At 38.8% G+C, this 15,181-nt stretch overlaps 1 protein-coding gene across 3 annotated transcripts in view; it reads left to right on the top strand.

Annotated features, from left to right (window-relative positions):
• Positions 1–15,181, top strand: part of fnbp1l (formin binding protein 1 like) — a 64,845-nt gene that overhangs the window by 32,114 nt on the left and 17,550 nt on the right. For all 3 annotated transcript variants that reach the window (XM_031900013.1, XM_031900012.1, NM_001005148.1), the window contains 7 exon segments: positions 5,871–5,924; positions 8,982–9,129; positions 9,500–9,562; positions 9,709–9,813; positions 10,269–10,397; positions 11,043–11,189; positions 11,892–12,095. In XM_031900013.1, coding sequence (XP_031755873.1) covers positions 5,871–5,924; positions 8,982–9,129; positions 9,500–9,562; positions 9,709–9,813; positions 10,269–10,397; positions 11,043–11,189; positions 11,892–12,095 — 850 coding nt within the window.

Here is a 15,181-nt window from a genome sequence, read left to right as displayed (position 1 = left end):
GTGTTGTTATATTTGTCAGAATAAAAGTGTTGGTGCTAAAGTCTAAGTCTGAAGGTAGCCATACGCGTAGCAATTACAATCGTTCCTGCGACCATTGGTCGCATCGGTGCGTGTATGGTCAGCTTTAGGCTAATAGCAAATGTTACATTTTGACTGCCATTGCCATTCAGGCAAAACAGCATTGGTCAGTTCTCTGTTTACCTCTGTGGCAGACAGAACTCCTGTCAAGTACACTTTTTCTTAAGTGGTGACAGGCAGTGAGGAGGTGTTTTCTGCAAGATAGTAACAGTGATCAAAAGGGCATCTAATCAAAATGCCTGGGTAATTTGGCATTGTTCCCATAGGAAGTGCTGTGTTCTAAGGCCAGTTGGAACATAGTTGATTCCCACACACTGAATGCAATGTACAGTTAGCTGTTCAGATGCCCACTAGATACCTGGCAGGGTATCACAATCTGATGAAGGGAGGTTTATCCACCTGAAACTTTATCCTGCTTTGACACACTGTGGTCATAATAAACGGTTAGAACACCTTTTTGATGCAACCTATGTGCTGCTCCTATTGCTGGTCTAATGGCATAAGTTCGTGGAACACTCCTCTATGCAGCATTTCCAGGAAAAATGCATTAATTCGTTTTCTAAACATTGTTCATTTATGTGTTGACCTATAGTTTTTCTCAGGAAAAATGCTCTTAAGTTGTGAGAACACAAAATGTTAAAGAATCACCAAATGAAATGGAAAAATGAGTATGCATTGAGAGGGTTAAGCATAGCTGCTCTTAATTAGCAGCTTCATGAACCTTTTTGGGAGTTATGGGGATGATGGGAAGATTTTATATCCATGAGTACCACTTTTTCCTCTTCACACCTTTGTAACGCCTTATATTGCCAGAACTTGAGCTAAGTTAGGGGCTTACGTCACAAAAGCTTTACCTCAAGGAGGATCTCCCCCTTACAGCTTGCATGTTTGCATAATAAAAAGAAAGGGTAATTCCAAACAATATTTCAGTATACAGAATTAAGCATGTTCAAAGAAAACAGAAAGCAATAAATATATACTGCTTTCACTTGATATTGCAGTTCAAATTTTCAATTCAATGTATGTCAGACAGTTCTTAAAATTAACTTTTATTTTATTATGCAAAAAACTGATTTGGGTGGGGGCCCACCTGAAGTATCATCATAAAGACATTATTCTGTATTGCCAAAAGTATCTGGACACTGTCAATGACATCCTTAGTTGTAACACTCACTACCAGTCTGTTTTTGAAGCAGTGCCACATAAGAACCGGCTGGAGTGGTGTAAAGGTTACTGCTGTTAAACTCTAGAGTAGTCTGGGGTTGTTTTCTATGCTGTATACTAGAGGCTTTTGGTCCAGCTGAAAGCCGACATTAAGGGTACAGCAAACAGTGACATTCCTGATTCTGTGCTAAATATATTGTGAACAGACTGGCCTGATTACCAAAATTGGTTACCAACCTCACTAAGGTTTTTGTGACCGAATGGAAGCAAATCCCACCAACAGTGTTCCAAACTGAACTGGAAAGCCTTCAGTGGCTGTCATAGCATTAAAGGGAATACCAGTTTATTATATAAATACATTTCTTGGTTTGGGCATGAAATGTTGGATATGCATGTTTCTGTAAACCTTTGGCCGTATAGTGTATCTATTTAGTTTAAAGATTACGTTAGGCAGGCAAAACTGATTAATGTGTGGGTTTTGGAAAAAACAGGTCCAGAGGTCTTTGGCCACCCTCTTACATGTTAAAGTTATTACTTTAAATGTTTTACATCTGAGCCTTTTGTATTTAAATTTTTTTGCGTATGATTTTTATGCAGGATAGTTCTCTTTACTGGCTTTGTTTAAAGTAGGGATGCACCGAACCCTGGATTCGGTTCGGGATTCGGATAAATCCAGGCGGTTTTTTTTTTTTTTGAAGGATTCAGTTTTGGCCAAATTAACGGTCCCGGCCAAACTGAATACTAATTAGCATAAATTAGCATATGCTAACTAGCATTCGGAAAGTGTTAAATGAAGAAAAAATTTCTGTGTTTTTAACCCCTTCTGGTCCGAATTAGCATATGCTAATTAGGATTCGGTTTGGGATTCGGGCAGAAAGGACGTGGTAAAAGTGGCCGTACACGGGCCGATCCTAGCTGCCGATATCGGTCCCCTAGACCAACTCGGCAGCTTATTGGCCCATGTATGGGAACTAATGATAGGCCTGCCCAACCAATATCTGGCCTAAAATCAGCCAGATTTTGATTGGGCAGGTTTAAAAATTTAGTCGGATCAGGGACTGCATCGGCTCTTTGATGCAGTCCCCGAACCGACTGTGCCTATGCCCATCGTTCTAATTTGATCATTTGGCCCCAGGGCCAGATGACCGAATTAGCCCGATTTCGCCCACCCGTAGGTGAGTGGACCTCAGCATGTATGGCCACCTTAAGAAAGAAAAAGACCTGAACTGTTACTTTTTGTTATATAAAAGTATCCTTGCAATTGCTCATGGATCTCATTGGACAATAATTGACATACCGGTAACTGCTATTTTAATCTTTATTGAACACACAAGGCAACATTACAATGACTTTGACTAAGTCACTGATTTAGACAATGACTTAGAATTGATTTATAGCCTTTCAGTGTGCACACACAAACCTTTACTTACCTATCTATACGCTCACATGCATAAACTATATATACCAACATTAATACTAACTGTAGATAATAGTATCAAATGGAAGCTCTGTTCCTCTAATCTAAAGGGGTTGTCTCTGGTGCGTTGATCATTTTTATGGGAAAAATGAACATCCCCTATCTGCCTATAATCCCCTCTAGTGTGCTTGTACAGAGTAATCATGTCCCCTTGCAAGCGCCTTTTTTCCAGAGAAAACAACCCCAACCTCTACTGTCTAACCCCTTAGTTTAAATCTTCCATCCCCTTTACCAGTTTAGTTGCACGTCTCTGCACTACCAGCTCATTAATATCGTTTTGAGGACTGGAGCCCAGTATTAGTCCCCCGTGTTTGTGCTATGGTAGCACTGTGTTTGCAGAAGATCTTTATAAATAAAAATATAGATACATACTCAGCTATTTATACACAGGCACTTCCCATTTAAAAACCCTATCCGTTTAGTTTTTACAGTGTAAGGGCTGTGACACACTGGGAGATTAGTCTCCCGTGGCAAAAATGAAATGCCATCCCACTGGCGCCGCGATTTTCCTCTCAAGGCAACTTAAATCGTGGCGCCGCGTATGCCATCCCACCAGCGATATACATTTTCGCCGGTGGGATGGCATTTTGGGGAGATTAGTTGCCCGTGTGCCACAGCCCTAATGTAACCTTTGTTAGATCATTGTCTTGCCTTTGCTAAGTTATTTAGTAAAGGTCCATTTAGTTGTCCATATACAGCAATCAAGTTCTGTATATAACCAAAATGTTATACTTATGGCTTTATAAAAGATTTCTGACTGCTTCTTTCTAACAATAAGGCCCCCTTCTTAAATTTGCTTATGTTATAAGCCCCCCCCCCCCACTTTGTGGGGCTAAGTCGACATACTTGTCATCTCTTGTTGTCGAACAAACCCTGCATACATTTTTTAAGTATTCTGTTGTGCATTTTGTGGACCGCACATGATGGGATCCTGTTTTTGCTTCAGTTAGCACTAACATTTTGTGCAGGTTTATTAACTCTCCAGTGTGTAGACATGGTGTTTTCCTGTGCCCTTTTCAGTAGCCGCAGTAAACAAGACTTTCACTTCCTGCAGGCAAGTTTATCGGAAGGCTTTGTATTGTTAGCTCTGGGAAGGGTTGTGCACAGGAAAGTGCCGCTGCCAGAACAAAACTATAGCTCTGAAGTTAGAACTCTCCTCCATTTAACTTGTTTCTCCAAAATATATAAAAAGAGTGTGGGTTCCACACCTGGGATTGAAATGCTTGTTTTTCTTTATTAATTTGAGGTGCTTTTTACAGGAACAGCTAATCCTCATCCTAACAGCTCGGACACTTTGTACATTATACAGGAAAATTTAGCAGATGAACTATAATACAATGGATGAGATGCATCACTCTCTTTTTGGTCAGTTGAATGCCACTGTACTGCAGATTTGTGGCCATGAAAGGGTGTCCTTGCCATTATTCTGTTTGAGACTTTAAATGGTTTGTTCACCTTTGTACACCATTCACAAATCTAACATTTCAGCATAATAGAACAATCCTTCCCATATACACAGATAACAAAAAATGTGCAGCTGAAGAGATATTCACCACAAAATCAACCTTTACTTCTGCACAGACCCTGTGCTTGAGGGAAGGGGGGGGGGTCAGTGACCCCTATAAATACTACAGTTACTTTTTTACTTGCTTATAGGTTGTCACCCATAGTACTTGCTTAACTCCCATTTGCTGTTTCTCCTGTCAGTCTGACATTGCTTCCTGTACCTGTGACAGAGTGCTGCAAATCTAACATAACAGTATGTTTTGTTATGATATTTTGTGATATGCTAAGTCTGTTTGCCTATGCCATTGCAAGGGAGAAATTAACCAACGACCTTTCAATTAATGTAAGCAGTCAGAGTGCACAAGCAACTAGTAAATTGGTCCAATAGGAAAGAAAGTAAGGGCAAAGCCTGGACATGATGTAAGCATATAGGAAGTTCTAAGTGTGTCAGGTTCAAAATAGGCCTCTCCCATCCCTGCAGAAAACTGATCAGAGAGACAGAAGGACTGATTTAACAGGTATAAAAAGTAGCCTTTACAGTGAGCTTTTTACTTTTTTTTTTAATGGAAAAGGGATTTTCTGACACACTGAGAGCATTGTTGAAGTTGCACATTGAAGGTAAACTGAAAAAAATTAGTCATATTCCTATGCAAGGTGTATATGCATGAGTATCATATGAGTAATGATTGTTTAAAAACAGCTAGGTTATTTCAGCTTGAGTGCCTCAGTGTATATTATTGTACAGGCCCAGTGCAAAGCTTTGCTGGGTCCCTGGTACCTGCAGTAGCGCTATATTATGGCTTGAGGTTAAGGCTAGTAGTAGATTGCGAGAGTGCTTAAATGAATCCCCTTATTTTTATTTATATAGCCTTCATATAATTTTGGAAGTAGCCAGCATGTACATGCTGAAAAGTTTTTGGCTAAATTAAAGATAACAGTGTTCTACTCTGTGTCTTATGCGGTTTGTTCATAGCTCACAGTCCTTATAAGTTATCAGCGCTTATTTACAGTCTGTACATAGCGGTTTCCATTTTGCTATCTACAAATGCCAGAAAGGCCCTTGTTGAAAGCCAGTTGCATGGTTGCCAAGAAACCGAATTGTTATGCATTTCACTTAATGAATAATAATGAGGTGTGTTTAGGCTCTACTGAAAACCAGACAAATTGATGCGGTGGGAAAATGATTTGTGAGCTGTAACCTATGGATGTAAAATTGTTCTCAATCCTGCTACATCATTTCAGTGCCATGCTCCCTAAAGATGTATCTTTCTGCTTGTTAACCTGTTCCTGAAAGCAACACTCACATTTACATCTCATATCCACCATTACTGTTTAGTCTTAAAGGAAACCAGTGTTGGTTTTGTATAGATGCAAAGTTTGCTAATAATACATTTTGATAACTGTTTTATATTTTTAAGGAGAATTATACCATATTTATGAGGTAGAGGATACACTAGAGGCCAAACATTTCTAAGATATTCATAGCATTTTACATTTTATCTTGAAACATAGCATTCTAGAAGGAAATTGTTCAAAAAATGAAACCAATTGTACATGTGCTTAGGTTAATGCTTCTTACAAACAATAAAAATGCTTGGCATTCATTACACTGGTATTATAAGGGGTTTTTGTCTTTCTGTTCCAGAAACCTGGTGAAGAAGTACTGCCCTAAACGTTCAGCTAAAGATGAAGAACCCAGGTATGTTGAGTGCTAGCATATGCAGTTATATTGGACTCATTTGTACAGATTTATTATAGACATATAATAGTTATTTTATTAGAGAATGGAAGGTATTTATGTTATTGCTTAAAGAACTTAGTCTTTTCTTCACAGAGAGAATTAGACTTTTAGCTTGGTCAATTATTTCCTGCAATTTATATAGTGCTGACACATTTCTGCAGTGCTTTACAAAGATTATGGAGCACATTCATCAAAGTAGAACAGCTCCGAATACAAAAAATTGATAGTTGTATAAGGTTACAACTTTTGCGTATTTTCTGCGACTTTTTCGTACATTTGCGACAGAAAAGCGCGACAATATGGCAAACCATATTGTTGCGCCAAGTACGAAAGTTTGGGATTCATTCAAGCTTCGGTATCGTGACTTTCCTTGGGCCAGGTTGGAGCTGCAGAGTGCCATTGAGTCCTATGGGAGCAGGGGCAGGCCGAGCCGACCGGGTGCCCTAGGCAACTCGGTCGGCCACCTTGTCCCTGCACGTGCATCGCACACCTCCCCCCCTTCCCATGTATTTTGGCGTGCATGCGCAGATGGAATGTGCGGGGAGGGGGGCGGCGATATGCGATAAGAAGCGACGCAAAACAGATAGCAGACTAGGGGTAGGCAGGAGAGGCTCGTGCCATTTAGTGAAATTACTCTGGCTGGAATTGATTACAGATTATTTTCTCCCAGGAATTCCTGGCTCATATGGTCAGTTAATGAACCCAATCAACACATTTGCAGTTTTTGGTTTGCTTAGATTTTTTTGTGGTCTGCATGCTTTTGATTCTTTAGGTCTTTCTTTCTTTGGCTAATGCCAAATGGGCTGATTCTCTGCCAGCAAATAAATGCAGTCTGAAAATCAGCCACTGTGTCATCCTGGGTGCAGGCACATGGAGTGGATTTCAGCACCAAAATCTACTCCATGTGCCTGATTTTGAGCTGACGCAGTCACAGGAGAAGGTTTATGCTAGCGGAGGGGCTGATTTTCAGCTTGTGGATCTGACCTATGTGGCAAACTGTTAACCATATGCATACTAATTAAAAGTGTACAAAAACAATGTTTTAGGGCAGTGACAAATGGGGAGATTAGTTGGCCACGATAAATCTGCACTATTGCGGGCGACTAATCTCCCCAATATGCCATCCCACTGTTGCCCTGCACTGGTTAATCAAATGTGTTTGCTTCAGAAACTTTACTATAATTCATATAAATAAGCTTTTCTGTAGCCATGGGGCAGCAAAACCATCACAGGATACATATCAGATAACGGATAAGCTATGTAAAATCCAAATGCATACAACAGAACTTATCTGTTATCTGCTGTATCTGCCTTTTCTCTCTTTTCAGCTTTGAGTGGCTGCCCCCATTGCTACACAGCAGCTTGTTTACATAAACTATAGTAGTGTTTCTGAAGCAAACACAGTAGTTGTACCAGTGCAGGGCAACAGTGCATAGTTGGATAATTGCTTTAAAACACTCCCTTTTTGGTGTCACTATTACTTTAAGTATATTGTAGAATGTCCTATTTTTAGCTACTTTGCAATATGTTTTCATTATTTATTGTTTCCTTCCTTTCTGCCCCCTTTCCAACTTTTAAATGCATGTCACTGACCCCAGCAGCCAAAAACTATTGCTCTGTAAGGCTACTATTTTATTGTCATAACTTACCTTTCTATGCAGGCCCTCCCCATTCATATTTCTGTCTCTTGTTCAAACCACTGCCTGGTTGGAAGGGTAAATAAGACCCTAGCAAATTGATAGCTGCTGAAATACCAAACTGGAGAGCTGCTGAACAAAAAGCTAAATAACGGAAACCATAAAAATTAAGACTAATTGCAAATTGTCCCAGAATATCAGTGTCTAGATCATATTAAAATTACATTTATAGGTGAACTACCCCTTTAAGGGTTGTTTTCTATGAAAGGCAACAAGAGGGGAAGATTTTGTTACCACCCAAGCTACTAATCATCACTGGCACCTAATTGCCCTGGTTGCCATTGCTCATTCTTTTCATTTTTGCTTACTGAGATTTGGTTTGTTTAGGAATGGAAACTTTTGTGTAATATGTTTTTGTTTGTTGTTATTATTATTTCTTTTTTTTTTTTTTAATCTATGGCCGCATAATCCTGTACTCAATGAGCTTTGGGTGGCTTTGTATGCAGTTTTTAGGCTAGAGATATGTTTTTGTATTGTGGCTTTGGTAGGTAATGTGTAGTTCCTGTGGCTGTAGGTGAATGTTCTCTGTGGCTGTCTGTGGTCTGTTGTTTCCTCTGGCTATGCAGAGCTGTCTTTGCTGTAGTATTTATACCATAGTGCGGGGTATAGATAGTCCTAGATGAGCTATGCTTTATTTCTTGCTTCTTGTGCAAATTTTGAGGCTGAACTTCCCAATGTCATGCTTCTGTTTGTTTTATTGCCAGCTATGTGTTGTTACCGGTATGGGTAGAGTTACACTGTTTTACTCTCTCACATATCTGGCCACTTCTTAACTTCTTTTTATAGATGCTCGGAAAACAAAGCCACTGAGAATAAAATATTTACTCATCTTGTAATATTATCAAGCAAATGCAAAGAGAGAGTTGAACACACAAACAGTGACCTCTTAACAGATTGGCATCAGTGGCCTCCAGTGAATTTCAGTCTTCTTGTCCTTTAAGGGCAATGTAAATCGCCGGTGGGATGGCATACGCAGCGCCGCGATTTCCCTCTCAAGGCAACTTCCGCGATTTCAGGGAAATTGTGGCGCCGCGTATGCCATCCCACCGGCGATTTACATTTTCGCCGGTGGGATGGCATTTCGGGGAGATTAGTCGCCTGCGAACAGGGAGATTTGTCGCAGGCGACTAATTTCCCCGTGTGCCAGAGCCCTAAAGGGACAGTATACACCTAAAAACACCTTTGCACATCGTTAATAGGACTTGTGTTGAAAATGCAGTCTGCCTATTCTTAATTTAAAAAAGAAAAATTATATTTTACAATGCATGTATTATAATCATAAAGATTTCCTCAAAAATGTATATTTTTTCCATTGCAGATTTACCTCTTGTTTATCTTTTTACAACATTCTCAATGAGCTGAATGATTATGCTGGACAACGAGAGGTAGTTGCAGAAGAAATGGGCCATAGAGTTTATGCTGAGATAATGAGATACTCAAATGACATAAAAGGAGAACGGAAATCGGTATTTCTATTTTAATTGCTTTTTTGGTAACTTCCCTCAACTGTGTTCTGATATCAGGGGTTCCCCTGCTCTTTGTGATGGAACCCCTATAATTAGCATAAGTATGCTGTAACTGTGGCACATGGGGCAGATTCTTGGCCTGAGGATAAACACAGGCTGAGAATCTGCACCTACGCTTGAAGTTCTAATCGGATGATTTTTCAAGTGCAGGGGTGGATTCCCAGCCTGTGTATCCATGTGCAGAGAATCTGCCCTCTGTGGCGCTGGCCAAAGGCATGGTGCAAGCATATGGAGCAGATTTTGTTGCAAAATTGCTTGTATACAGTTCCATGCTAAACTTATTAATTTAATTATTTTTTTTTTTACCCAGCATCTTCAGGAGGGGCGCAAAGCTCAGCAATACCTGGATATGTGCTTAAAACAAATGGATAATGTGAGTAATCATCTGCTTTATCACCATTATTACAAAAAATAACAAGCTAATGTCATTTATTTTTATTATGTCAATACACATTGTAAATCAAAGTGCTAATATCTTTAGTTAATTGTTTGAGTCTTTAATTGCTATTTAATGTACAGAGCAAGAGGAAATTTGAAAGAGAGTGTAGAGAGGCAGAGAAGGCTCAGCAAACCTATGAGAGACTGGATAATGACAGCAATGCCACAAAGTCTGATGTTGAGAAGGTAAGTATATCTTCCCCCCAGCTTGCTGCACCAATGAAGTTCTTATGTTTATTTTTGGTATCTTGCTCCAGTCACACAAACATAAATGGTTAAAGCTTTTTTTCATTCAGTTTCAGCTCTCTTCACCACTGTATCTTTATTCTTATTCTGCCTACTTGCTTCTTATTATTATGTCATTAATTTATTTTTTTGTGTCACTTCCTGCCTTATCTTTTAAATTCATCCTGGCCTGTTTTCTACGATTTGCACCAATCATGGAATTGAAACCCTGGTACAATTATATGTTTTCTTTGCTTTGTTTTAATTTTGAAAAAAATAGATTGCATTTTGTAATCTTATTTAATTAATAAATTACAGCAGACTTAAAGGGGTGGTTGATTTTGAGATGTGTTACAGTAGACTACTAGGGGTACCTGATTTGTTTTCAAGTGTCCTGATTTTCCACTTTTTCACAGGCGAAACAGCAGCTCCATCTGCGCACCCACATGGCAGATGAGAGCAAAAATGAGTACGCTGCACAGCTCCAGAATTACAATGCAGAGCAACACAAACATTTTTATATCGTAATCCCACAGGTATATAAGGTAAAGTGCTGAGTTTTCCCTCACATAATATCTGTATATAACCTCTTTTCCTAGTGCTCTCATTTTTTTTAGATATGACACAACACCCTCATCATCATAATTTATTTATATAAACACCATTAAATTACCTATCGCTTTACATTCGTTTATAAGGAACAGGCTTCTTACCATAATTTAACAGACAAGGGTTACAGATTAAAAATAGGATTAGAGGCCCTACTTGCAAGAGTTTACAATCTAACGCATAAAATACAAATTAAAACTGTAAGGCTCTTATCATTTGAAATGCTAGTTTACTTGCAAAATAAAATGCCTCACTATACAATACTTTTTGTATACTGTTGCCAGATCTAGTATAGCATTAAGATCAAGTCTTTGCAGTGCAGAATTCTGCCCTGGTTTGTATATTAATAACAATTATTTGTGCAGTTACTTCGTGACTTTGACATTCTAGTTTGCTTCATTGACATACCTCTTTGTTTTTTTGTCTGCGGCGTAGTGGTGGTGCATCAATTTAAACCGAAAGCACAATGGTGCCTTTCATTTGTTCAGCACAGGATGCCTAGAACTGATTAACCCTGCAAGGCCACAGTGATGTGACAGCACTTTCATGCTACCTTGTCTTTTTTTGTTTGCTAATTGTAGCACCTCCAAGAAATGGATGAACGAAGAACCGTTAAGCTTAGTGAATGTTATAAAGGGTTTGCTGATGCTGAGCGGAAAGTTATACCCATTATTTCCAAGTGTTTAGAAGGGATGGTTCAAGCAGCCAAGTCGGTAGATGAGAGGAGGGTGAGTTCTTTTTTCTCTCTTCATATTTTTTTAGGCAGCATTAAGGAATTGATAACACACTGGAACAGCACAATCCAGTCCTTGCCAACTATTTTTCCTTTCCAAAAGTAGAACCTAATATATAATGGGTTTCTATGTGTAATTAACTCAGAATTGCTTTGGGGAATGAAAATTTAGTTTTTTTTACTCTTCCTGTTCACTTGAAAATAAAGGAACTCTATGCATCCTGTTGCAAAGCATTGCATCTGCAAAGTACCAAAAATATTTGAATATTGTAATGTTGATAAAGAAGAAACCTGTTTTCGTAAATGAATTACATCCCGCCCACTACAAGTAATAATACTGTCCACAGGCAATACTCTACTTGTCCCCTTCTCAGATATAATTGTATTAATAATTACTCTTTGATCATAACTCCTCTGTGTAACTCCTGTGTAAATGTACAACATGGTAACATTTTCAATACATATAAAAATAATACCTTCCTGTAAAATGTCAGGCCAAAATTTACTTGTGAACAGATGTTTATTTTCTTTGTCGCTGCATTGGTCTGTTTCCCCATTCTGTAGTATTCATCTTTTGTGTAGGGTCAAATAGCACTAGGGTACTAGTATTGGTTATTTGTATATGTAGAAGACTGATAGCATTATTTAACTTTCTTCCTAGACCTAATTGTCTTGTTACATTTTGTTGTTCTTTTAGGACTCCCAGATAGTGGTGGATTGCTTCAAATCTGGTTTTGAGCCTAATGGAGACTATCCCTTTGAAGACTACAGCCAGCATATTTACAGGACTGTGTCTGATGGTACCATCAGTACCCCAAAGCAAGAATCATTAAAGCCTGACCCCAGAGTAACAGTTGGGAAAGCCAAAGGCAAACTGTGGCTGTTTGGAAAGAAACCCAAGGTGAGGGACACATTTAACTGATTTGCTGATAATTCCTTATGTCTAACTTTTAATGCCATTCTAACTTTGGTTGGAAACAAGAACAAACTTTATGCATTACCTGTTTTTAACCACAGGAAATATGCTTTGAAATGACTGTGTAGAGATAAAAATTAATAGTAAACTCTACCCATATCATGTAGCTCAGGGATCCCCAACCTTTTTTTTACCCGTGAGCAGCATTTCAATAAAAAAAAAAAGCTGGGGAGCAACACAAGCACAAAAACTTGCCTACTAGGTGACCAATGAGGACTTAGATTGGTTAATTAGTAGCCCAGTGTGTACTGGCAGACTACTAGAGGTAGTAGTTTAATGCCTCCAAAACTTGCCACTTAGAGCAACATCAAAGGGACTGGTGAGCAACATGTTGCTTATGAGCCACTGGTTGGGGATCACTGATGTAGCTGATGTAGTCTGTCAACGTGAGGGCTGTATATGCACATTAAACAGTGATTAAACTAACTGTGGCATACTAATTCCTTGCACATTTTAGTGCCTGCAGTCAGGTTGGGGAACATTTTGTCATTTTTAGGATATCAAAAATGTCTATGACCAAATTCATGTCTTCAAAATGCCTGTGGCCTACAAGGTGCTTTGGTCTCTGCTATGGTCCAGGAACTGTTTTTGGTCTACAATCAGATCCCTATATAGAGACACATCTGAAGAGTGGCTACTAAATGGCAGAAAATACTCTACTATAGACAATACTGAGAATTGTCTCTGCTAAAACACCTGGAGAGTCTTTTATCAGTAAATGATCAGCATTCTCTATTTCTGTAGCCGTGACAGCTGCTACAGCTCACCCTTAATGGACAGTAGCACCAAAGCAAAAAAGTGTTTTAAAGTAATTAAAATGTAATGTACTGTTGCCTTACACTGGTAAAATGTGTGTGTTTACTGCAGAAAGGCTACTAAAGTTTTTATAAACCAGCTGCTGTGTAGTCATGGGGCAGCCATTCAAGCTAAAGAAGGAGAAAAGGAACAGTTTTACGCAGCAGATAAAAGGTTACCACTGTAGAATACCTTTATAGTCTATTAAAGAGCTAATATGCTATTTGTTATGTAATGCTGTGCCTTTTCTACTTTTAGCTTAAATGGTTACCCCCATGGCTATACTGCAGCTTGTTTATATAAAATGTACTAGTCTTCTCATGGTCAGATAATAATTTTTTTTTTTGCTGTACAGGTATGGGACCTGTTATCCAGAATGCTCGGGACCTGGGCGTTTTCAGGGGGTCTCTCTGTACTATCTCTATAGCTTAAGTGTGCTAAAAACAAAATCATTAAACCATTAATTAAACCCAATAGGATTGTTTTGCTTCCATTGTAAATTAATTATATATTAGTTGGGATTAAGTACAATTACAGATAAAATGGTAATCAGTTTTAAAACTTAGAATTATTTGATTATAATGGAGTCTATATTACCTTTTAGTAATCTGGAACTTTCTGGTTAACAGGTTTCCAGATAACGGGTTTCATACCCGTATACACAGGATCTAATTGACTGAATTGGCAGCCAATTTTAACTCCTGTTTGGACGACTTTATACATGTGCGCTGCAGTTATTTGCAGAGGTTAGGCTAATAATTTTGCAGCTAAACTAGCAAGCAAAGAGTTCGTTAAAAAATATTCCCTCAATTCATTCAGTTGAGTTCATGTATAAAATGCATACATACATCTAAATTCCAAAAATAAATGTGTGTATTTCTTTCTTTACACAGGCATACATGATTCCATAAATTGAATAGAAACAACTGTTAGAGCCTACCTGTGCTACAGGGACCATCCTTTTAGTCTCTTAGTGATCCTACCCCTTCCTTCATTTTGTTCCATTGTGAAGTAACAAGATGAGGTAGTGGTTGCATTACCCCTACCCCATGGGGTTTGGGAAATGGTTCTTATGAGTAACATGATTTCTCTTCAGTCTGAGTCCGGTATGTCTGTGTCTGTGTAAAAAAAAAAAAAACACACCGGTCTGCACTGTATTTACTTGCAGTAGTTTCTTTGTTCAGCTTACTGATAAACTTATGGCGCTTACTTTGCATTTACAGTATGTTGGCCTGTGTGTCATGAATATAATTTAATTCCATGCTAATATACAGGGCAGAAGCAACAGAGAATTCCTATAAAGGGTTTTTTGAAAGTCGGTTAATATATGTTATTTGGGTCTACATTTCTTATCAAGTGTAGTGGCAGCTGGGTAGCATTTGTGGTTGGTGCTGCGAATTGTGCTGCTCTGTTTATTCTGACTAGCTGAGATTTTTGCATTGCTAAGCATGTCTAGACATCGACTGCTTCCCTTTTCTGTTCAGATATATGAAACTGAAATTCTTCACTTCAAACAGAAACATGTTGTTTGGCAGTGGAATTTATCTCCAATTTTGGGAAAGCAATTTATCTTTTTTTTTCACTGGGGTAGGCTTTTTCTGTCGCTGGTTCCCACAGTAATTTGTTAGCCTTCAATGGTGACAGCCATTCAGCCCACCGATATCCTGGAGTAAAAAAAAAAAAAAAAAACTCCATTTGTAAAAAATTGGACTGTAGGGAAATACAGGGATTTTACACTTGTGCCCCACCCTCCCGCCACAAATCAGCCTGACAAAGAGTTGGATGAACTAATCTCCATGGAGCAGCTAGTTGCGCTAGTAAATTTATGGCAAGCTATAGTGTGCGTGTGATTAGGTTGATTTGTGGTATAGATTGGCAGCTGTGTGGCTCCTCAAACTCCCTTCCCTGGTTTATTACTACTTTCAGATGCCATCATTTGCAGGCAGTTTAGGGTGGTGTTGCAGAAACATGATTCTGGCTGGGTCGTACAGGGCAGTTGAGAGTTGTGGTGTCCCCAGTTTAGCAACCTTTGCTGATGCATCTTGCAATAAAAGGGAATAAATATAATGTGGAATTACTGAAAAAAATGAAAATATACAGCTTACTGCATAAATTTTTTTTTTTTTTTTTTTTACTGTATTCTGCAATAATAATGTCATGGCTGTTCCTGCACCTCAGCCAATGACCTCCAAACCATTGCGTAGGATTTTCATGCA

This window comes from Xenopus tropicalis, chromosome 4 (genome assembly GCF_000004195.4).
Source record: "Xenopus tropicalis strain Nigerian chromosome 4, UCB_Xtro_10.0, whole genome shotgun sequence".
Taxonomy (NCBI): domain Eukaryota; kingdom Metazoa; phylum Chordata; class Amphibia; order Anura; family Pipidae; genus Xenopus; species Xenopus tropicalis.
Note: the sequence above shows the minus strand (reverse complement) of the source record. Positions and strands in the feature narration are given on the sequence as shown.